The sequence below is a fragment of the Cetorhinus maximus genome, chromosome 26 (assembly GCF_964194155.1).
Source record: "Cetorhinus maximus chromosome 26, sCetMax3.hap1.1, whole genome shotgun sequence".
Taxonomy (NCBI): Eukaryota; Metazoa; Chordata; class Chondrichthyes; order Lamniformes; family Cetorhinidae; genus Cetorhinus; species Cetorhinus maximus.
Window position 1 is genome coordinate 20046679 of NC_135904.1, and position 22595 is coordinate 20069273.

A 22595-nucleotide genomic window follows, 5' to 3' on the forward strand; every position below is an offset into this window, starting at 1 on the left:
GTCAGGGGTCAATTTTAAGGAGCATGTTAAAGAGGAAAGACAAAGGGGTTCAGGAACTCTGTTCCTCCAACTCTGACCTCTCGTGCATCCCCCACATTGTTTGCCCATCGTCATCGATTGTGCTTTCAGTTGTCTAGGTCCCAAGCTCCAGAATTCCCTCCCATGCAGAGCATGGAGGAGGTCACAGGGATAGTGAAGGGTGAGGCCATGCAGAGATTTGAATGGAAAAATTAGCATTTTTAAAAATCAAGGTGTTGGTGGACTGGTGCCATGTATGCCAGCAAGTACAGTGAAGGTGCGAGCTACAACTTAATAGGTATCACCATACATGAAAACTTCACACTTTACATACGTTAAAAGTTATTAATATATTTACATGTACCTTCCATGCTAAAAGAAGAACGTTCATAATTGCGAGCAATGGACAAGGGCCATTTTCATTCTGTGTAATAATGGGCGTGTTCTCGGTTTTCCATTTGATCCACTTAATGTGATAGACTGACTGTCCAGGGAATCTCTCCTTCGAACCAGACGGTTTGGCAACGCCATCCTTGCTATTATACTCCTCAGTCTGTAAAGCAAGAGCCAGAGCCCGGTCTTCAGCCCCCTCGCTGTTCAAATCAGAGCTTGGGCAGGAGTTCAGATTAGAAAAGGATTCGAGGGAGTCGATGCTTTGCGATTCGCCGGGCAGGCTTTGGTCACTGGCACTGTGATTCCTGTCACCCTCGGGAGTTTTACTGGGGCTGCCTTCCTCCTGGACCTGACCGTCCGTGTGTGGAGGCAATGTTTGCTGTGAGAGGCCGGCCAGGGCTCCTTTCCTTGAGCCGCTCTCTGCCTCTGTGCCCAGCTCGCCCATCTTGTTTACCAAGTTTTGCTGCTGCTGCTGCTGCTGGGCGCCCTCCTCCCTCACTTTCTCCGGCGCGGTGGCAGGCGCGGCCTCCTCCTCCTCCTCCTTCTCCACCCTCGCCCTCTCCTCCTCTTCCAGGTGCGTCCCGGCGCTGGGACATGGAGTCTCGGCAGCGGCGGCGGCCGTCTCCCCGGGCCGGCAGGCGCTTTTCAGCCGCCCGCTGCCGGGAGTGCTCGGCCCGACTCCGGCGAACTCCACGGCGGCCACGCCGCCCCGCTCGGCACCGTCATGACTTTCCATGAGGCGGGGAGGGGAGGGGGTGTGTCAAAGTGGGGGGGGGGGGGAGGGGTTGGGGGTGAGAGGGGGGAGGGGGTGGGGATGGGGGGGAGTTGGGGCGGGGGAATGGTGGTTGGGGGGGGGGGAGGGGAGGGAGAGGAGAGGAGGAAATGTCGAGCGTGTTTACATGGAAAAGGCTTCGAGCCGCTGACCGGCAGCCGCCATGACACCGCCAGCAGCCCCGTGACGTCAGCGCCGGCAGTCGCGCATGCGCTTCCCCAGCCTCACCCTCCAAGATGACTGAATTCTCATTGTTACAGAAAATAAAAGTGTTGTGTGGAAACAAAAAAGATGCGTTCAATCAAATTACATAAAACACCATGCGGTCTAAGTGCACTGCTCCGCAGCTTCGAGAGAAAGCCTCTGCAAACTCCAGGAACAAACAGCAAAGTCAATCTGTTTGCAAATAAATTAAGTTTTTCAGCAACATGTGCAAAATAATATGCTTTTCTTCAGAGTGCTATGAATTACCATTGCTAGTGTTGCTCAAGACAACAGCGTCCCTTAATGCAAAAAGGAAAACAAAGGATCATTATCTGGCAGGAAATTGTGACTGGTGGTTGTAAGCATGCGCTCTGGGTACCCTGGTTACTTTCTTAAAGGAGTATTAACAATTAACTGTCGCGAACCTTCAAAAAGTCATGGTTCCCTAGTAGCAGTTTGGCCTCTTGAATCCAAAGGTTGTGGGTCATTTCTCACTCCAGAGAATTGAGCAGGTGATCTAGGCTGACACTTCAGTGCAGCACTGTAGTTTGAAGAAGAGCAAGGGGGTACCCGGTCAATATTTATCTCAACCAAATTCTGATAATTAATCTCATTGCCATTTGTGGGACCTTGTGTGTAAATTGGCAGCTACATTTCCTATGTTTTAAAGTGTCAGCTGTGGCTCAGTTGGTAACACTCCTGCCTCGATATGTTATAAGGTTCCGAGTTCAAGGCTTACTCCAGAGTTACACACAAAAATCAATACTGCTACTCAAGTGCAATACAGAAGGAGTGTTGCACTGTCGGAGGTGCTGTCTTTTGAGTAAGATATTAATTAAGATATTAAATGTAAAATATCCCATAACAGTATTGCACAGAAGAGCAGGGGAGTTATCCTTGCTCTCCTTACCAATATTTAACCCTCATTCCACATCGCAAAAAAGGGATTATCTGGTCATTATTACATTGCTGTTCATGAGAGTTCGCTGTGTGCAAACTGGCTGCCGTGTTTCCTACATTACAATAGTGACTACTCTTCAAAATTAATTACTGTGAGATTATTTGACAGGGAGAAATATCTCTATCCTTGTTCAAAATTATTTTTAAAATGTCAAATGCTATGATTTTTGTTAACAATTACAGAGGGTTAATTTTAGCAGAGAAATTGCTGAGTGGTATATATTTTGTTATACTCATCACAGACAATGTAATTATCTAATTTTTCACATAACAGTGAATGAATGGTGCACTTTTTTTCCACACTATGACAGCCAGACACTGACATCCAGTGGTCATGAAGGATGCTATATAAATGCAAATTTTTCTTCTTTTACAACAGTGACTTCAAAAGTATATAATTGGTTGCAAAGCACTTTGGGATGTCATGAAAGACATTATATAAACGTTTAAGTCTTTCTTTCATCTCTTTCATCACTACAGGTTTGAATTCAGTCCAGACTCAGGGGATGAAATTTTCTTCTTTCTGATGTTTGTATGGGTCTCACATAAAACCAATTATACCTCATTTCCTATTAGGTATGGATCAGCTTGAAAAAACTGCTCACAATTTGGCTCCAGGGTTAGCTGGAAAATTGCATTTGTACTCAGATTAGGATGGCTGGTGTATGAAGTGGAAAAATTCAACTGGTGCAGTAAGGATTGTTTTTCTGAGGCTAGCATTAAAACGTAATCCTTGGCCAAGCAAACTGAACTTTGCTGTTTTTCTGGCCACGCTATGACGAACCTTTAGGTGCTGACATAGGGCAGAGAAAAGTATACCATTCATTCACTGTAAAGTGAAAAAGTAGATAATTGCATTGTTTCTGATGAGTGCAACAAAATATTTGCATTCAGCAATTTAGCTACTAAAATTAACCGTCTTTCATTGTTGACTAAAATTTTAGCATTTGACATTTTAAAAATTATTTTGAATAAGGAGAAAAATATTTCCCCTTCTTAAATAATTTCACGGTGATTAATTTTGAAATTGAACTGCTCTACAGCATAGATTTAAAAAATAAGCAGCCCTCACTCCCAAAAGAGCATTCCACAATTATCATCTCTTTCACACAAGAATTCTTATTTATCCTATCCAAAAAAGAAACTCTATAGACATAAATAAGAATCAATTTTGATATGTAAAATACAGTTCAGGCCCCTTTACTGCATATCAAAATAATTTACTTATAACAACTGCTTGGATGCGTTATGTGACAGAGCATTTGGATGAGAATTTGTACACGCAATCTCCCTAATGAAAAGTTTCCATGTTCAGCAATGCCATCTGGGGAGCTGATAAGCAAAGGATTGATCTGCCCAACAAGGAAAACCAAGAATGTTATCCCAAACTGCAGTCTTATATCTCCGAATGTTTGACTCAAGAATGTTGTGACAGTGATCACTTGCACAGCTTCCAACCTCAGGAGTTGTGCATGAAATAATTGGTCAAATTGGCTTAGTGCCACATCAAACAAGCATTTACACGTGAAGCCATCAACAAAACCTGGTAAACATGAAGTTAACAATAGTTAATGGAAACGTTGAAATAGTAATTGGTAAATTCTAGTGAGAATATTCATTGGTTACAGAGTCCTTCAAATTACACCATGAGATACTGAAAATAAATGTTTAATACATTCTTATGAAATTCCTTCCTTTGTTATTGTAATGAAGGTGTGAATTTATCTATTTTAAATCTTTGATAAAAATTTGAGGCCAATGAATTATGTGTTCACTTCATGGGTATTATAACTTATTGATGTAGCATTGATGAATGGGTCGTGTTAGTCTTTTAATTAAATTTCAAAAATGACCATTTACTCATTAACATAACAGACATTAACTCTGTTTCTCTTTCCCTCTGCACAGATATTGCCAGACCTGCTGAGTATTTCTAGCATTTTTCTAGTTTTATTTCAGCTATCCAGCATCTGTAGTATTTTGCTTTTCTTTTTTGATATAGTTGTTTAATTTTGTACATTAGATGCAAGTCTAATTCATCCAAAGTTCAGAAAACCAGTTGTGCTGTGTTGCTGAGCCGCCAAGTAGAAAACAATAACAACAATCATTAGTCTGACATGCAATATCTGATTTCTATCTGATAAGGAATTTATGTTGTCCCCTAATAGTCTCTAATGACAGAAACAGAATATAACAATAGTACAGGACACAGCAGATGTTTGTAGTTTTCTAGTGGACCTAACATTTGTCACTTAGCCCATAAGCTGTCCAAATATTCTTGAAATGGCATGTTTGTGCATTGATTAACATAATATTGGTACAGATTTGAAAGGAGTCTGGTATCTTACAGAAAAGAAAACATACGTTTCATATTAAACGTTGGATTCATACATATAGAACATGGTATTTATGGAGTCAGTTTTCAAAATAATTATTGATTTGAGCCAACTGGAAATACGTAATAAATTTTACCTTTCAAAAGTATTAATTTTGTGAGTATTGACAGCTGAGTGGCACTCAGATACCACTATAGTTATAATATGTCTTTACACCTGTGAAGTTACCCAACACAATGAAAGTTTTGCTAAAAAAAGAGACATGTCTAATCTTTTCGTCTCATCAAGAATACCAATATAAGGGGGAAAACAATTTATACTGTATGAGAAGGGAGTGCTGATTTGTTGGCAAGTGGTGTTTCCATGGAGAATGCACCACTGATGGTGACTGACAGTTAACTGCCAAGCATCGTTTGAAATTTAAACCAAGCAGCTTGATTCTGATTGATCTCCCTATCAACTTTTCCATTAACTATTGTTAACTTCGTGTTTACCAGGTTTTGGTGATGGCTTCATGTGTAAATGCTTGTTTGGTGTGGCCACTTGCCAACCAATCAGCACTCTCTTCATATACGGTATAAATTGTTGTTTTCCCCCTTGCAATGGTATTCTTGTGTGTGTCCTGATGAGTGCAAGACAGAAAGCATAGATATGTCTCTTTTTTCAGCAATACTCAGGTTTTGTACTACCAAACGACAATGAAAGTTATAGTTTCCCTTATGGACATTGCTATGTTGAGTATTCCTAAATTTGTAACATGTTGCAGGCAAAATTATATTACCTATTGTAGCATATGATTATTCATTTTTAAATGGATGCATTATTAATGATTATTCTGTATTTGTACAAGAATAAGTGCAAATCACCTGCATGAGAACAGGTGCTTTATGTCCATTCTTTTATAAATACAGAGCAAACATTATTAATGAATTTCAAAGTTCATAATGTAATGTGACTTTTAATATTCCAGATACTTTGGCCCATTTGATTTCTTGGACAATTGCAAATTTTCATTTTTGTAATATTTAATTTTGTTGCTCTGTTTCCAAACAGGGTTTTGGATTCCACTGTTTGTTTTATCAAAATATGAAATGATGTTTCGACATAACTTCTGTCAATTTTCATAAATTAAGAATTGTCTGTTATTGAAATGGATAATGGAATCCTTCAGCACTACTGAAACCCAACATAAATTTGAAGATTGGAGACAGTAAGCATAAATATATAATTTTCCAAATAAAATTGAAGCTTTAAATAAAGCAGAAAACCAATTAATTGTTAATTTAGGGGAGCTGAGAAGCAACTGCACCCATAATAGCAATTTTGAAGGTGCAATACAATTTAATACTGTGATACCACTGTGGTTACATTGGGCCAGAACTCCCCTACTGAACTAACCTAGTTTCTCTTGTTAATAGAAGATTTATGATTAGAATCCTTTTTTCCACAGTGGCTATTTGCGATTTGAATATGTGATCTGGCTACCCCCAAGCCTTTTCACATCTCCCAATGCTGACTGTAGTTCAATATTGCAAGACTAGCACAAGTTAAACTGAAACATAAAAGGCTAGTGTCCACCTGAGCCTCAGACTCATTGTTAAATGAGTTTTGCCCACTGCCTTGGCAGTGAGTTTGTGTCAGGGCCATGGGCTCAGTAAGTAATTGCATACACTTGTTGATCTGCACTGGTGCCCTGGACCACAAAACTGGGATTGATACTTTGCTGGAAAAGAATATAACAGAAGAGAGAAGGGAAGCTGCCTGAGACACTTAACTTCTGTTGAGGTTGACAGCACTACTACCCCAATCTCCCATTGCAAGACGATGCTTATGAAGACAGTCATCGTCACCTGCACCAAGGTTGTTTATTAAAATTTCTAATACCACTCAGTTATGGGTGACTAAAGGAAAAACAATGAATTATTTTAGTTCATATCAAAGTCTCCCCAAAGCCTTTTCCTTCAGCTGCAATAAAGACAGAAATGCTGGAAATACTCAGCAAGTCTGGCAGCATCTGTCGTGAGAGAACCGTAGATGCTGCCAGACCTGCTGAGTATTTCCAACATTTTCTGTCTTTATTTCAGATTTCCAGCATCCGCAGTATTTTATTCTTGCCTCATTCAGCTGCCATGTTTTTGCAGCATTTTCTTAACCTAAATCGTTAGAAAGATTGAGAAATGACAATGCTTTTTTTGAGGGCATTACAACTATTCTGAGTAAGATTGAGCAAGTGAGTGTTTTTTGACACATTTTTATAAACATTTATTTGTAGAGATGCACATTGCAAACATTCACCTCCTAACTCAACAACCACAGTTTCAGCCTGCTCCTATTTATACCTTTTGATCCAATCAGAAGGTTGGCAATAACGAAGGCACTGATATACTGTCACAAAAAAAACCCAAAACCTTTAAAGGAAACTTAGTTAATCTGATTACACTGACATTCACAGGAACACAAGTACACAATAGATAGGAGCAGGAGTAGACCATATGGCCCTGCATTCAATATGATCATGGCTGATCTTGGGCTTCGACTCCACTTTCCTGCCCGCTCTCCATACCCCTTGATTCCCTGAGTAACCAAAAATCTGTCAATCCCAGCCCTGCACATATTAATGATGGAGCAGCCACAGTGCTCTGGGATAGTGAATTCCAAAGATTCACAACCCTTTGAGTGAAGTAATTTCTTCCCTCAGTCCTAAATGAGCGACCCCTTAATCCTGAGACTGCTGCCCTTGTGTTTTAGACTCTGAAGAAGTTATATTGGGCGTGAAGCGTCTATTCCTTGCTCCACAGATGCTGCCAGACCTGCTGGGCTTTTCCAGCACTTTCTGTTACTATTTTAGATTCCCTGACCAGCGAAAAACAATCTCTTTGTGTCTACCCCCGTCAAACTTTTTTCAGAATCCTGCACGTTTCAATGAGGTGACCGACCTCTCCTTCTTCTAAACTCCAGAGAACACCTTATATTTCACCCCTCTCCTAACTATACTCAGTTCTGTTGAAGGGTCGTGAGGACTCGAAACGTCGACTCTTTTCTTCTCCGCCGATGCTGTCAGACCTGCTGAGTTTTTCCAGGTAATTCTGTTTTTGTTCCAGAGAACACCGGCTGACTTCGCTCAGCGGGTGGGTGATGACGCGCTTACGAAGAAGACACTGGTCCTCACTTGCACCATGGAATGTTGGCTGAAGAATAATCCTGGGAGTGGGGGAGGAGCCAATACTTGGAGCAGTTGGCGAGAGGGACGCGGCCCCTTTAAGAGCGAGGCCGGCTCCTTATTTGGCAGCAAGCGGAGGCGGCCGGGGAGCGGCGCTTCCAGGAAGATTCAGTCAGGCAGCGGCTGGCGTCTGGTGCACATCGACCGGCGGCGGCGGCGGCTCGGGCTCCTGAGGGAGAGAAGAAGGAGGAAAAAAAAAGGGGGGGGGACGAGAACACGAGGGAGGTTTTAATAAAAAAAAAACAACAACAACAAAAGAGGGTCAGGTCGGGGCCGAGAGGAAGAGAGTTGAAGGCGCCGGTTGAGCCGCGGAATATTCCAGATTAAATCCACATCGCCGCCACCGCCGTCGTCCCTCACACAACCCCCCCCCAGCCTTCCCTGGGGCTGCGGCCCGGGATGCGGGCGCCGACGATGCTGTTGCTGGGAGTCGGACTGCTGCTGCTGTCCTGGGCGTCGATCTCGCGGGGTAAGAAGCCGCGCGTTCCACCCACCAACCGCCGCGGTGCCAGTGAGTCGGGGCTGAGCGGGGAGGGGAGTCGGGGGTGGGGGCAGCGACCGTGGCCTTGGATGGAGAGGCCTGGCGCCCGTTGCCCGGGGTAACCGACCTGGGCTTTAAATTTTACAAACACTCACACTCTCTCTCTCTCTCTCTCTCTCTCCACACCCTCATTTTCCTTTGATTAAACCCCCGGCTGGTGAGGGTTTCCCTCCAGCCCAGTTGCACTTGGACAACCTTTTCTGGCATTAGGCGAATCTCCCTCTCTCTCTGGACCCTCAATTTCTCCCAGTGTCTATTTTAGACTTTGTTTAAAAAAAAAACTTGATCTCTTTCCATCAAAAATTATTCCCCCCCCCCACCCCCCCCAAAAAAAAATGCATTTTCATTTCCTGAACTGTGTTCATTGTGAAAGCTGCTTCAGGACACGCTGCATGTTCCTGCAAGTCGGTGACACCCAGCATCACATCATCATCCCTCCTCCCCCTGTCTGCTTCCTGCTTTCAATTAAACAGCGAGTGTTTAAAAGCACACCATTTGAATTTGTAATTCTCACTCTTGAGGCTTTGCCCGGCCTCGGATTGATCGCGCTTTTTAAACTTGGCATCAGTCGGGTGGGCAAGCAGGCGGCGGTTTGTTTCGGTGGGATTTACATTCGGTCAGTGAAAGACCTTCGTCTTTCGTTATAACGTGCAGTTTTCAACATGGTCCACGATTTTCGGACTCCTCGCCTTTCAACACGATTGTTTTCCACATACACGGTTGACAAAGGAACGCGAGACGTGGCACTTAATTTATACAGCATTTCCTACTCATCTGCCAGAAACTAATAAATCTAACGGGGAGTGTACCATGGCACTTTGTCATGCACAGTAGTAAAGTTGCCAAGTGATTCCCCTAGTCATTTTTGACTTGGGTCATCTCAGCTGATGTAACCATGGACGTTATGATTCTTGGAAAGATGTCATAATTCCCTTTTCTTGATTCTAAGCAGTGACTGTTCTTGGGATTGATGTGGCTATATTTATTTATGCTGAGCAAGAGGTGGAATGGCCCTTGAAATTGTGTTTTACAATTGTTGTCGAGACCCTGGAAGAATGACCACTTGGACATAGGGGTTAACTTCAGCCACCCTGTGGAACCATGTTCTGGTATAAGCTGGTGTATTTAGAATTGAAACAAAATAAAACCAATTGAAACTTTAGACTTAGTAAGTAAAAACTTGAGTTTTGGTGCATATCATTTGGAATCATACCTTACCACCACCCTCACCATCCCTGGGTATGTCCTGTCCCACCGGCAGGACAGACTCAGCAGAGGTGGCAGTTCAGTGGTATACAGTCGGGAGTGAGTTCCCTGGGAGACCTCAACGTCGACTCTGGACCCCGTGAAGTCTCATGGCATTAGTCAAACATGGGCAAGGAAACCTCCTGATTACCACATATCGCCCTCCCTCAGCTGGTGAATCAGTGCTCCTCCATGTTGAACACCATTTGGAGGAAGCACTGAGGATGGCAAGGGTGCAGAATGTACCCTGGGTGGGGGACTTCAATATCCATCACCAAGAGTGGCTTGGTAGCACCACGACTGACTGAGCTGGCCGAGTTCTAAAGGACATAGCTGTTAGACTGGGTATGCGGCAGGTGGTAAGCGAACCAACAAGAGGGAAAAACATATTTGACCTCATCCTCACCAACCTGCCTGCCACAGATGCATCTGTCCATGACAGTACCAGTAGGAGTGACCATTGCATATATAATTATGGAGGCAAAGTCCCACCTTCACATTGAGGGTATCCATTGTGTTGTGTGGCACACTGTGCTAAATGGGATAGATTTCAAACAGATCGAGCAACTCCAGACTGGGCATCCATGAAGTGCTTTGGGCCATCAGCAGCAGCAGAATTGTACTCAAGAACAATCTGTAACTTTATGGCCTGGCATATCCCCCACTCTATCATTACCATCAAGCCAGGGGATCAACCCTGGTTTAACGAAGAGTGCAGGAAGGCATGCCAGGAACAGCATCAGACATACTTAAAAATGAGGTGTCAACTGGTGAATCTATAACAGGTGTTGTTTGGCATGCATGTAGTTGTAAGCAGCAAGTGATGGACTGAACCAAGTGATCCCACAAGCAACAGATCAGGTCTAAGCTCTGCAGTCCCTGCCACATCCAGCTGTGAATGGTGGTGGACAATTAAACAACTCACTGGAGGAGGAGGCTCCACAAATATCCCCATCCTCAATGATGAGGCCTGGCACACCAATGCAAAAGACAAAGCTGAAGCATTAGCTACAATCTTCAGCCAGAAGTGCCAAGTGGGTGATCCATCTCAGCCCCCTCTGGAGGTCTCCAACATCACAGATGCCAGTCTTCAGCCAATTCGATTCACCCCACGTGATGTCAAGAAATGGCTGAAGGCACTAGACAGTGAAAAGGCTATGGGCCCTGACAATATTCCAGCAAGAGTACTGAAAACTTGTGCCCCAGAACTTGCCACACCCCTAGCCAAGCTGTTCCAGCACAGCTACAACACTGACATCTACCTGGCTATGCGGAAAATTGCCTAGGTATGTCCTGTACACAAAAAGCAGGACAAATCCAACCTGGCCAATTCCCGCCCCATCAGTCTACTCTGTCATCAGCACTGTTTATGACCCCTTCCATTGCTTTACTATCAAGTGGCACTTGCTTAGCAATAACCTGCTCACTGATGCCCAATTTGGGTTCAGCCAGGGTCACTCAGCTCCAGCCCTCATTACAACCTTGGTTCAAACATGGACAAAAGAGCTGAACTCCCGAAGTGAGATGAGAGTAACTGTCCCAGACATCAAGGCCACATTTAACCAAGGGTGGCATCAAGGAGCCCTAGCAAAACTGGAGTCAATGGGCATCAGGGGGAAAACCTCTCAGCTGGTGGGGGTCACACCTAGCACAAAGGAAGATGGTTGTGGTTTTTGGAGGTCAGTCATCTCAGCTCCAGGACATCACTGAAGGTGTTCCTCAAGGTAATGTCCTCGGCCCAACCATCTTCAGCTGCTTCATCAATGACCTTCCTTCCATCATAAGTCACAAGTGGGGATGCTTGCTGATGATTGCAGAATCTTCAGCGCCATTTGTGACTCCTCAGATACTGAAGCAGTCTATGTCCAAATGCAGCAAGACCTGGACAATATCCAGGCTTGGGCTGACAAGTGGCAAGTAACATTCACACCACGTGAGTGCCAGGCAATGAGTATCTCCAACGAGATAAAATCCAACCATCGCCCCTTGATGTTCAATGGCATTACCATCACTGAATCCCCCACTATCAACATCATGGGCATTGCCATTGACTAGAAACTGAACTAGACGAGCCATATAAATACTGTGGCTACAAGAGCAGGTCAGAGGCTAGGAATCGTGAGATGAGTAACTCACCTCCTGACTCCCCAAAGCCTGTCCACCGTCTACAAGGCACAAGTCAGGAGTGTGATGGAATATTCCTCACTTGCCTGGATGAGTGCATCTTCCACCACACTCAAGAAGCTTGACATGGTCCAGGACAAAGCAGCCCGCTTGATTGGCACCATATCCACAAACATTCACTCCCTCCACCACCGACGCACAGTAGCAGCAGTGTGTACCATCTACAAGATGCACTGCAGGAATTCACCAAGGCTCATTCAACAGCTCCATCCAAGCCCATGACCATGACCATCTAGGAGGACAAGGGCAGCAGATTGATGGGAACACCACCACCTGGAAGTTCCCCTCCAAGTCACTCACCATCCTGACTTGGAAATATATCATCATTCCTTCACTGTTGCTGGGTCAAAACCCTGGACTCTGCTTCCTAACAGCACTGTGGGTGTACCTACATATGGACTGCAGTGGTTCAAGAAGGTAGCTGACCACTGCCACCTCAAGGGCAACTGGAGAGGGGCAGTAAATGCTGGCCCAGCCAGCGAAGCCCACATCCTGTGAATGAATTTTTAAAAAGGCCTATCAAATTTTAGTCCTGCTGAGAGATATGAAGTGACATTTTAGGAAGGTAATAATCAATGTGATACAATCTATTTACTACAGGAATGTTAACTCGGCCCGGCTGATATTGTCCTGGATGTAAGGTTGTAAGTTGTGGTGTTTCCAGTTTTCTATCCCTTCCATTACCTTTTTGGTAAAAGGAAGGAAGAGAGAAGAGCTTCTGTTTGAAACAGTAAGCAATATCCCCTGTAATAAATGTTCAGAAACAATAAGGCACACAGAGAGCTCTTGTTCTATATAGATTATGTCTAAAGAGGTCTCTGGGCAACAATAGCAAGTTTTCCACCATATTATCTGGTTTCCATTTTCCTCCATAGTGTGGAAAAGCAATATTGTGTAATTCCACTTACTTTTGGAGCTCATTTCCTCTGATGTTCCAAGGATCTAATTGGTACAATTTTAAAATATACTTAAAGATGCGTTACGTTGGAAATGGGAGCCAGTAGCTAAGTTGGTTAGATGGCTACCGTGGTTCAGAATAATGCCAACATCGTGGATTTGATTTCCTCCCCCGGCTGAGGTAGACTTGACCTCTTGAGTGTGGAAGATAATGGCAAACCAGCACTGACAAATTGCCAAGAGTAACGGCTCAAACTGAAGCACCAGCAGACAGTGAGCTCAAGGACCTGCTTTCAGGCAGAGCACTTGTGGAATGGAACATTGGAAATAGCCTCCTGCTGGATGTGGGGAAGCTATTGGTGGGCTAGAGTTTTTCTGAATTTCTCATCATTTTTGAAATAGCATGTGAATTATCTTGTGACACAGACAAGAATGTTATATGGGACTCTCCCTCCTCTCCCCATGAGAATTCACAGTGGTTTTTATATCTGAAGTTTTTCCTGTTATTAGTTTCCACCCATTTCTGTTTGTCTCCACAATGAGAGGAAGTCTTAAGTCAGGACTCAGTTATGTGGGAAAACCTTTCCAGTCTAGATGCCAGATGCTTTCCTTTAACTCTTAAGGTTGATCCTCCCTGAAAATGATCATATGTGTGAGTTTTGTTTTTTTAAAATTTCTAGTACTGTTTGTTTTTAAGTCCTGTGCTCGTAGAGAACATATTTTATTAAAATAAAAATTAACCATGTTGTTGAGGATGTAATTTTGATTATCATTGGTGGGGAATGAGTGCCACAGTCCTAGCTAAGCTAACTCGTGTGAGGTTTTCAAGGAAGGAGATTTTTCATGAATTAATATGGTTTCAAATTTTTAGTGACTCACCTTTAGGCTGCCTGTGGAGTGCAGTTAAGTGGCGAGTAGGCCCTCGGCTTATCTAGTTTGTAGCCAACAAAATACGTTTGCCCCTTTATTGAAGGCTGCGGTTATATTAAAAATGTGTGTCAGTCTGTAGAAATGGTTGTTTATATCAGTCATAGCTTTACTGTTTGATATCCAAAATAGCTGCCTTGATGAAAAGATGGTTTAATTTTTCTCAGCTGACATTTGATTTAGGTGATAGAAATCCACTTCTCATGTTTCTGTTTGGTGTTCTCAATTCTTCTTTGATTCTGCTGCTCCCCTCCCCACATACCAATGAAATTAAGTTGGTATGTAAGCATGGTTAATTATGCTATATTTATTTGATGATGTAGAGGGAGAATCTTGATTATGCGTGTGACAAGCCTGTGCTTCTTTTGTAGGCTAAAGGCATGCAAAAACAAAGTTGTTTTCTGTTGGTAATCCAGTGATTCCTGTTTACATCTAGTAAAGAAATACCAAGAAGCTTTTGCTTCTCATGGGTCTAAAGATAATAGATAAGCTTGAGTTTTTAGTGCCATGATATTCAGAATAAAATAAGATATTTTAGTTTGTGACTTCTTTTGAAGTAGGCTTCTATAAATGTAATTTTGATTATTGTTGGTGGAGAATGCCCTTGTAACTGTTCCTCATGATTAAGCCTGTATAAACAATACTAGAGTACTGGCAGGCTTTTTCATTTGTCTTGAGCATGAAAATCAAGGCTGACAGTCAAGTGCAGAACTGAGGAGTACTGCGTGGTCTAGATGCCGCATTTTTTGGATGAGACATAAAACCGAGGCCCCAGCTGCTTGTTCGGGTCCATATAAAAGACCCCATGGCACTAATTCGAAGAAGAGTTATCCCTGGTGTCCTGACCAACTTTTATCCCTCGATCACCATCACAAAAGCAACAGATTATCTTGTCATTATCACATTGTAGTTTGTGGGCATTTGCTATGTGCAAGTTAGCTGCCATGTTTCATATATTACAACAGTGACTGTAATTCATTGGCCCTGAAACACTTTGAGACGTCCACTGGTCGTGAAAAGTGCTACATAAAAGCACCTTTTCTTGGATGGGGGGGATGAATTGAGAACATTGTTCCAAGCCTCTTCTCCCTATGTGTATTTTTCATCAGGATCACTTGATTGTGACCAGAAATGGGATCCCTGAACGATTTTCTTGAGCCTCTTATCTTCCACCCCATCTGCAAAGCCAGCAGCCAGTTCTAATACCCAAACTGCCGTGTTGCCCGAAATCAGTTCCCGCTCCATTTGCCACAATTACAGGATCCGTTTACAGGATAAGCTTTAACATCTGGCATACTATCCCATAAATTAAAATGCCAGGGCCATTAAACACCAAGCTTCCCATGAAATAAGAACAAAAAAAAAGCTGGAAAAAGTCAACAGGTCAGGCAGTATCTGTAGAGAGAAACAGAGTTAACGTTTCGAGTCGGGGCTCTTTCATCAGGACTTGGAAAATGGCTTTGCTTGCTGTGCCCCTAGTTGCCAACTGTTGGTACTGCCAAAATCATGTCCACTATTTTGAGACTAGCTGTGTACTAGCTAATAATATGCTTAGAAGTTGATCTGTTCTTTAGAAAAAATGTTTTCTCCTTTTTCCCAACCCCTTACCCTTTCCTTTGATGAATTGGGGATGGTTCTGTCATTGTCATGTTCACAATTTTGCAGTAACTCACAGTAATCCATTGATGAGCAAGAATCTACCAAGTACAGTAAGTGGGGCACTAAAGTAACCGGTTAGATTATTCAGAAACAATGAAAGTGGTTGTATGATGAATCGGGGTTATCTAGGCACAAATCGTGGATTTAGCATGAGACAGCACAGCTCTTTGTGGCTCAGCAATGCTCCTGATGGTGCATTTTAGCTACTAAGCCATCGGGAGAAACCTGATTTTTAGCTAACTTGGCTTTTTGGCTTTGTTTTAATTTTGTCTTTAAATCTGTTCAGTGCACCATTTTCTGAGCTGGAAAGTGGCCAGCTTCCAGCCTGTTCACCAATGCCTTTGGAAACAGACTTTCAAGACCAGCACAGACAAGCTTGCCTGCCAGAGTATTGTTTCCCTCCAAGGTGGGAAATGCCTAGTCTCCACTTGACCTCCAGCAGACAGACAGTGCAGCCAAGCTAATCATAGACTGTGGAGTTGTGGCTGAGAGTCTTATCTTTCCAAAATCCGGTTGCATTGAAGTGTCTGACTGAAACAGCATATACCGATGAATGAATTTAATTGTTTGTCTTCAGGGTGGAGTGAGTGCATGAGGAGTCACAAAACCCAAGCCTGAGAGAATGAAGACTCAAATGACTACAGGGAGAAAACAAGAGAATTAACCAGATACTAGCAGTGGATCACTGTCAAGAGATTTCTCCTTGATTCTGTAATTCTTAGAAAAAGCAGTAAAAGCTGCTGTATTAATTATGCAGCATCAAATTGTCTTTCTGAAGTTTTGTTTATTGCATAAAATATTTTTATTTTACGTGAGTTCTAGTACGACAGAAATGTATTTCTGAAGACTTGGTTGGGAGATCGGGATTAATATTAGTGGCCTCTAAATGCAAAAAACATGAATTGAATGTGGGTGGATTGGTTCTTTGACATCTGATTTGCCTGTAGATTTATACATTGTTTCACTGTGCCGATCCCACTGAGCTCAAGTAAGCACTAATGTAATATTTGCAGTAGCTATGTGAGAGAAAGAAACCAATGAATAAGTAACCTTCTACATTGTGAAAGGTAGATGAACTAGACTCAATTGTACCTTGATGCTGGAAACACAACTGGAAATGACAATTTCCAGAATGTGAGATGAATGAAATGGTATCATTATAGATGAATGCTGTACAGAGTTATGCTCTGAGTCCATTCTTATAATGTAATCTAATTTGATGAAATCTACATAATATTTACTGATGTGATAATGCATAGTTCATACTTTTCCTCCGTCTTTTTGTATCTTCTCATTTTAGTATTCACATGACACTTGGACGGGAAATTGTGTATGGAGGAGTACAGATGCTTAACTGAATGCAGTGTGGTCCAGCAGCCAAAAATGAACTGCAAAATCTGGAATATTAATCCTGTTCTTTTTTTGTCAGCTGTTCTTATGAATTTTAGGCCATTTTTCATTGGTACATTGACATGCAGTACCTGCTTCAGTGTTTGGATGCGGATATGTTGCCATATGGTATTATAAAGATTGCGCGGCATGTACATAAGCCTATTCATCTGTAAGATGCTGCTGCAGCAGCTAAGTGCAGTCTGTTTGCACAGAAATGTGTTGGGTCCATTGCGTGCAGGTTGCTTTTAATCACTATCATCTGGTTTCTTTTTTTTATTGTTACCTTCTTAGTGGAACCCAAAATCATCTGCATGTTCCCTTGTAACTTTGAGTGCTTGGAAGGGGTTCAGAAGTAGGGAAGGTGAATGGAAGATGTCGACACAGCACACAGGGAATTGATGCAAGGTTTTTCTCCGATGTTGAATTTGCTTCTCTGCTTCTCTATTTAGGTACCAGCCTTACGTCAGTTGGTAGCACTTGCGCTTTCCAGGCAGGTTGTTGGTTCCATTCCCCCCTCCAGAGACTTGGATGCATAATTTAAGCTGGTAACTCAATGCAGGACTGGGGGCATTTTGCACAGACAGTAGTGCCATCGTTTGGATGACACTAAACAACAACCCTATCTGCCCCCTTGGGTGGATGTGAAAGATGCCATAGTGCTCTTGGAGGGGCCTCCTGGCCACCATTTATCTTTTACCCTGTATCACTAACATAGATTATTTGGTCATTTGTTTCACTGCCATTAGTGTGCAAACATTGCTTCAACATTTCCCAACATTACAGCAGTGGCAGGAGAAGCAATGGTGCTGTGCGATAAACTTTTTTTTCACACAAGCAGTGGTTAGGATCCAGAATGCACTGCCTGAGTGTGTGGTGGATGCATAGTCAATTGAGGTTTCAAAAGAGAAATAAATAATTATCTGAACAGAAAAAAAAATGCAGAGCTCCAGGGAAATTGTGGGGAATGGACCCGGTGAGTTGCTCTTGCAGAGAGCAGGCATGGACATGAAGAGCTGAATGGTCTCGTTCTATGCTTTTACCTTTCAAAAATACTTAATTGGCTGTTGAGCATTTTGGGATGTCCTGAGATGATGAACAATTTTTTTTTTTACTTGCATCAGTTATCTCAGATCAAGTAGTTTGTATCGTATTTGATATTTGATAATATAAAATTGGAAAATTAAGTTTATTAATTTGTTTCAATTGATTAGTATTTATTTGTTCAATCAATTACCATTATTTGGCTGTTAAGCTTGAACAATGGAAAGTAAATATTTTTCTCTTTGTACATAATTAGAACTGATTTGCCAATATTTTCCCTTCAGTACTCTGTTAATTGGAGGCAATCTGAAACAGAATCAATTTAATTCAAAAATAGAAAATGCTGGAAAAATTCAGGCCTAGAAGCATCTGTGGAGAGAGAAACAGAGTTAATGTTTCGAGTCTGTATGACCCTTCAGGCTGAATTATTTCCAGCATTTTCTGTTTTTGTTTCAGATTTCCAGCATCCACAGCATTTTGCTTTTATTAATTTAATTCAACAAGTTAACGGAAATTAGAAATAAGGGACAGCTACCTGGAAGCAAGGTGTGAATGAGTTAAGCAAACTGAGGACTTTGTTCCTGTAATGTCTGTTAATTGGCACAGAATTAGTTGAGATCATTTGTGGGTTTGAAGTTATCATACAAGGTAGTAGTACAGAAGGAAATGACCATATTGACTCCCTGTGAGGTTCTAAAATGAGATTTATGCCCTAAAAATACCTTTTTAAGGTTTGGTCAGACAGTCTAATGAAGTTCTAGCTGTTGAATGCCAATTAATCCTGGATTCAGGATGTTGGGTAGGATGATTTCTGTTAGAGTGCTTACTTAATTAAGGGCTGAAAAGGGCCCAAGAGCCAAAAGTATTTACTCAGTTGAACTGATTCAAGAAAGGGACATCGATATTTTACTAATCATCATTAAATGCACAAAAAGAATATGGAAATAAAACAATGCATCGAACACAAGTGCATGTATTGATTGTATTAAAAAAATACACTAATACAAGCCATTTGGCCTGGACAGTTCGCTTGGGTATTTATCCGCCATGTGAACAAAATTCTAGTCACATTTGCTCATCTTTTCCTGTATTCCTTATATCTACCTATCCAATCTGATGTTGAATTATGTAGTTTTTGCCTTAATGACTAACTCTGGAAGTGAACTACACAGACTCTCAGCTCTCTGAAGTAATTTCTCTTGTCCTCTGTTCTATATCTCTCAACTTTAATCTTGTGTTGATGGTCCATTTTTCTTCACCCAATAATTCCTGGAAACAATGTTTCCATTTATTCTGTCCCATCCTTTCCTTAGTACAGAACCTGATACTGTACACAGTAGTCTAAGGTCTTATTAAGGTTTTATTTAGGCTCATCATTGCCTCCTGACTTTTATATTGCCTCTTGAGATTAACCCAATATTTTAATTATCATTTTTTAATAGCTGTAGCAGCCTGAGGTTGTGTTCTTAATGTTTGAACCTCTACACCCAAGTTTTTCACCACACAGTATGCCTCCAGTCAGATTGCAATTACTGTTAGTTTTTTTTTACTAAATTTCATGACCTCACACTTGCATTGAATTCCTTCTACCACTTTTTAACCTAATTCCCTCTGTCTTACTGAGATCCCTTTGCAGTTTCCATTGGTCCTCCAAAGAATTAACTACTTCCTGTTTTCATATCGTCCTCAAATGTCAACACCACTTCCTCAGATCTATCTCAAAATCAATACACACAATAAACAGAAGTGACCTTAGAACTAAACCATAAAGAACACCACTACCCACTTTGACTCATTCTGGAAAAACTGTCCTTAACTCCTACCCTGCTTTCTCCCTTCTGACTAACTTTTAATCGACTTTATTATCCCTAATCCCATACCCTTAATTGTCTCCGGTAATATCCTGAGGGGTACCTTCTCAAAAGCTTTCCTAAAGTCTCATCACACCATAGCCACCACATTTCTCTCCCCCAACCCCCCTCCCAACCATTTGTTGTATTCGCACAATTTTCCTTGTCTGACTATTCCTACTAATTTCCCCATCTAGTGAATTTGATATTCCTCGTGCTATACGTAATGAAATGAAGTGTCTGATGTTTAGCGTTTATGTTTCTAATTTCATAATTTGCAATTTGAGTTATACACAAAGCTCCGTCTGATTAGAAATTTAACTTGGAGTACAGGAGGCTGTTTGATAATGGGGAGGTGTTGCACTGAGTCAGTGGAGTGTACACTTGAGGTTGCGTGAGTGTTTGACTGTGCAACCAACAGTGTGAATTCTCTTGATAATTGATGCCTGATACTTGAGCTTAAGCAAGTGTTCTCTGAAATCTGAAGTCATCAGAGTACCATGACAGGGCATGAATGGAGAGTGCTGTCATGCCCTGTCATTGCTGTTAGTCATTTATAGCATAATGAGATTCTGCTATGTTACAGAATGTGACATAGCCTATCTACATTTAGCTGCCTATAACTCATAGTTTAAAGCATGGCACATTAATGACCAGCAATAGACAGGGATCAGTTGTAATGTTCAGAGTTGCCTGAAAATATCCTTTTAAATACAATCCACAGAGAAGAATGGTCATGATTTCTACATTTGATGCTGTGTAAAGTTGAATATGCATTATCCTTGGGTTAATGAGAGAGAAATCAGCTAAGCTTTGTGTGTGTAAACCCATGCACAAACATTGCGTGAGGATAACATCTGATTTGATTTCGATAGGAGGCTGTCTGACAACAGCCTGATAGATTCTCTCACAGATGGCACATGGGCAAGGTATTGGAGTGGCTTTGGTACCTCTGGAACTGCATTCGATCAATACTGTCAGCATTGGTCATGCAAAACTTTAATTTTTGATTCCATGGGTTTATTGATTCTTCATTTATCTCCCAAATTATATAACCTTTGTTTTTTACATGCTGCATTTGTTTCTTTTTGGAAAATATTGCTGCCTCTTTTTCACTAAGAGAATTCAGCGATCTGAGTTTTGGACTGTTGTGTTACGAATATCTAATTTTATGATTCATATGTTTTGGGAGTATAATTTTTAGCCTAGGAATTGAAATTTTTAAATATAAGATAAATGAAAATGTCTTGTTTGAGAAGCTGGTAAGCAAACCTAAAGTAATTGCAAATTGATTGGTGGCCTGTGTTTTTAATCATGTCATAGTGGGTCGTACATGCAAGGAGGTCAAAAGCAAGTGTGAAATCCATGGAAATTGGAAGATTGTATTTCACACTCTTTGACCTTTTTTTATTCATTTACAGGGTGAAAATCCAGCCAGCATTTATTGCCCATCCCTAATTTCCCTTGAGAAGGAGGTGGTGAGCTGCCTCCTTGAACCACTGCAGTCCCTATGGTGTAGGTACACCCACAGTGCTGTTAGGGAGGGAGTTTCAGGATTTTGACCCAGCGACAGTGAAGGAACAGCGGCGATATAGTTCCAAGTAAGCATGGCGTGTGGCTTGGAGGTGAACTTCCAAGTGTTGGTGTTCCCATGTATTTGGTGCCGTTGTCTTTCTAGATGGTCGTGGTAGGTTTGGAAGGTGCTGCCTAAGGAGCCTTGGTGAGTTTCTGCTGTGTATCTTGTAGATGGTACACTCTGCTGCCATTGTTTGTCAGTGGTGGAGGGAGATAATGTTTGTGCAAGGGCTGTCAATAAAACGGGATGCTTTGTCCCAGATGGTGTCAAGCTTCTTGAGTGTTGTTGGAGTTGCACTCATCCAGTCAAGTGGAGAGTATTTCATCACACTCTTGACTTGTAGATGGTGAACAGATTTTGGAGTGTCAGGAGGCGAGTTACGCACCGTAGGATTCCTGACCTCTGACCTGCTCTTGTAGCCCAGGATGTTTGATCGTGGGGGATTCAGGGATGGTAATGCCATCCAACGTCAAGGGGTGATGGTTAGATTCTCTCTTGTTGGAGATGGTCATTGCCTGACACTTGTGTGGCGCAAACATTACTTGCTACTTGTCAGCCCAAGCCTGGATATTGTCCAGGTCTGCTTCATTTGTACATGGACTGCTTCAGTACCTGAGGAGTTGCGAAGGTGCTGAACATTGTGCAATCATCAGCGAACATCCCGACTTCAGACCTTATGATGGAAGGAAGGTCATTGATGAAGCAGCTGAAGATGGTTGGGCCTGGGACACTACCCTGAGGAACTCCTGCAGTAATGTCCTGGAACTGAGATGATTGACCTCCAACAACTACAACTATCTTCCTTTGTGCTAGGTATGACTCTTACCAGCGGAGAGTTTTCCCCGATTCCCATTGCCTCCAGTTTTGCAAGGGCTCGTTCATGCCACGCTCGGTCAAATGCTGCCTTGATGCCAAGGGCAGTCACTCTCACCTCACCTCTGCATTTCAGCTTTTTTTGTCCATGTTTGAACCAAAGCTGTAATGAGGTCCGAAGCTGAGTGACCCTGGCTGAGCATCAGTGAGCAGGTTATTGCTAAGCAAGTGCCACTTGATAGCACTGTTGATGACTCCTTCCATCACTTTACTGATGATGGAGAGTAGACTGATGGGGCAGTAATTGGCCTTGTTGGACCTGTCCTGCTTTTTGTGTGCAGCACATACCTGGGCAACTTTCCACATTGCTGGGTAGATGCCTGTGTTGTAGTTGTACTGGAGCAGCTTGGCTAGGAGTGTGGCAAGTTCTGGAGCATAAGTCTTCACTTCTGTCGGAATATTGTCAGTGCCCATAGCCTTTGCAGTATCAAGTGCCTTCAGCCGTTTCTTGATATCATGTGGAGTGAACCGAATTGGCTGAAGACCAGTGTCCGTGATGCTGAGGAC

The 22595-nt window shown here is 42.3% G+C and overlaps 2 protein-coding genes across 3 annotated transcripts in view; one reads left to right on the plus strand and one right to left on the minus strand.

The window, feature by feature from the left end:
- The window catches only part of mindy2 (MINDY lysine 48 deubiquitinase 2), a 60564-nt gene extending 59207 nt beyond the window's left edge, over positions 1-1357 (minus strand). Inside the window, exon 1 of one of the 2 annotated variants that reach the window (XM_078530307.1) lies at positions 383-1357. In XM_078530307.1, the coding sequence (XP_078386433.1) occupies positions 383-1147 (765 nt within the window). In that variant the 5' untranslated portion in view covers positions 1148-1357. The remainder of the gene's footprint in view (positions 1-382) is intronic. The other variant, XM_078530308.1, reaches the window with a different exon arrangement.
- A 6661-nt stretch (positions 1358-8018) lies between these two features.
- The window catches only part of adam10a (ADAM metallopeptidase domain 10a), a 148324-nt gene continuing 133747 nt past the window's right edge, over positions 8019-22595 (plus strand). Inside the window, exon 1 of the mRNA XM_078530310.1 lies at positions 8019-8372. Coding sequence (XP_078386436.1) covers positions 8303-8372 — 70 coding nt within the window. The 5' untranslated portion in view covers positions 8019-8302. The remainder of the gene's footprint in view (positions 8373-22595) is intronic.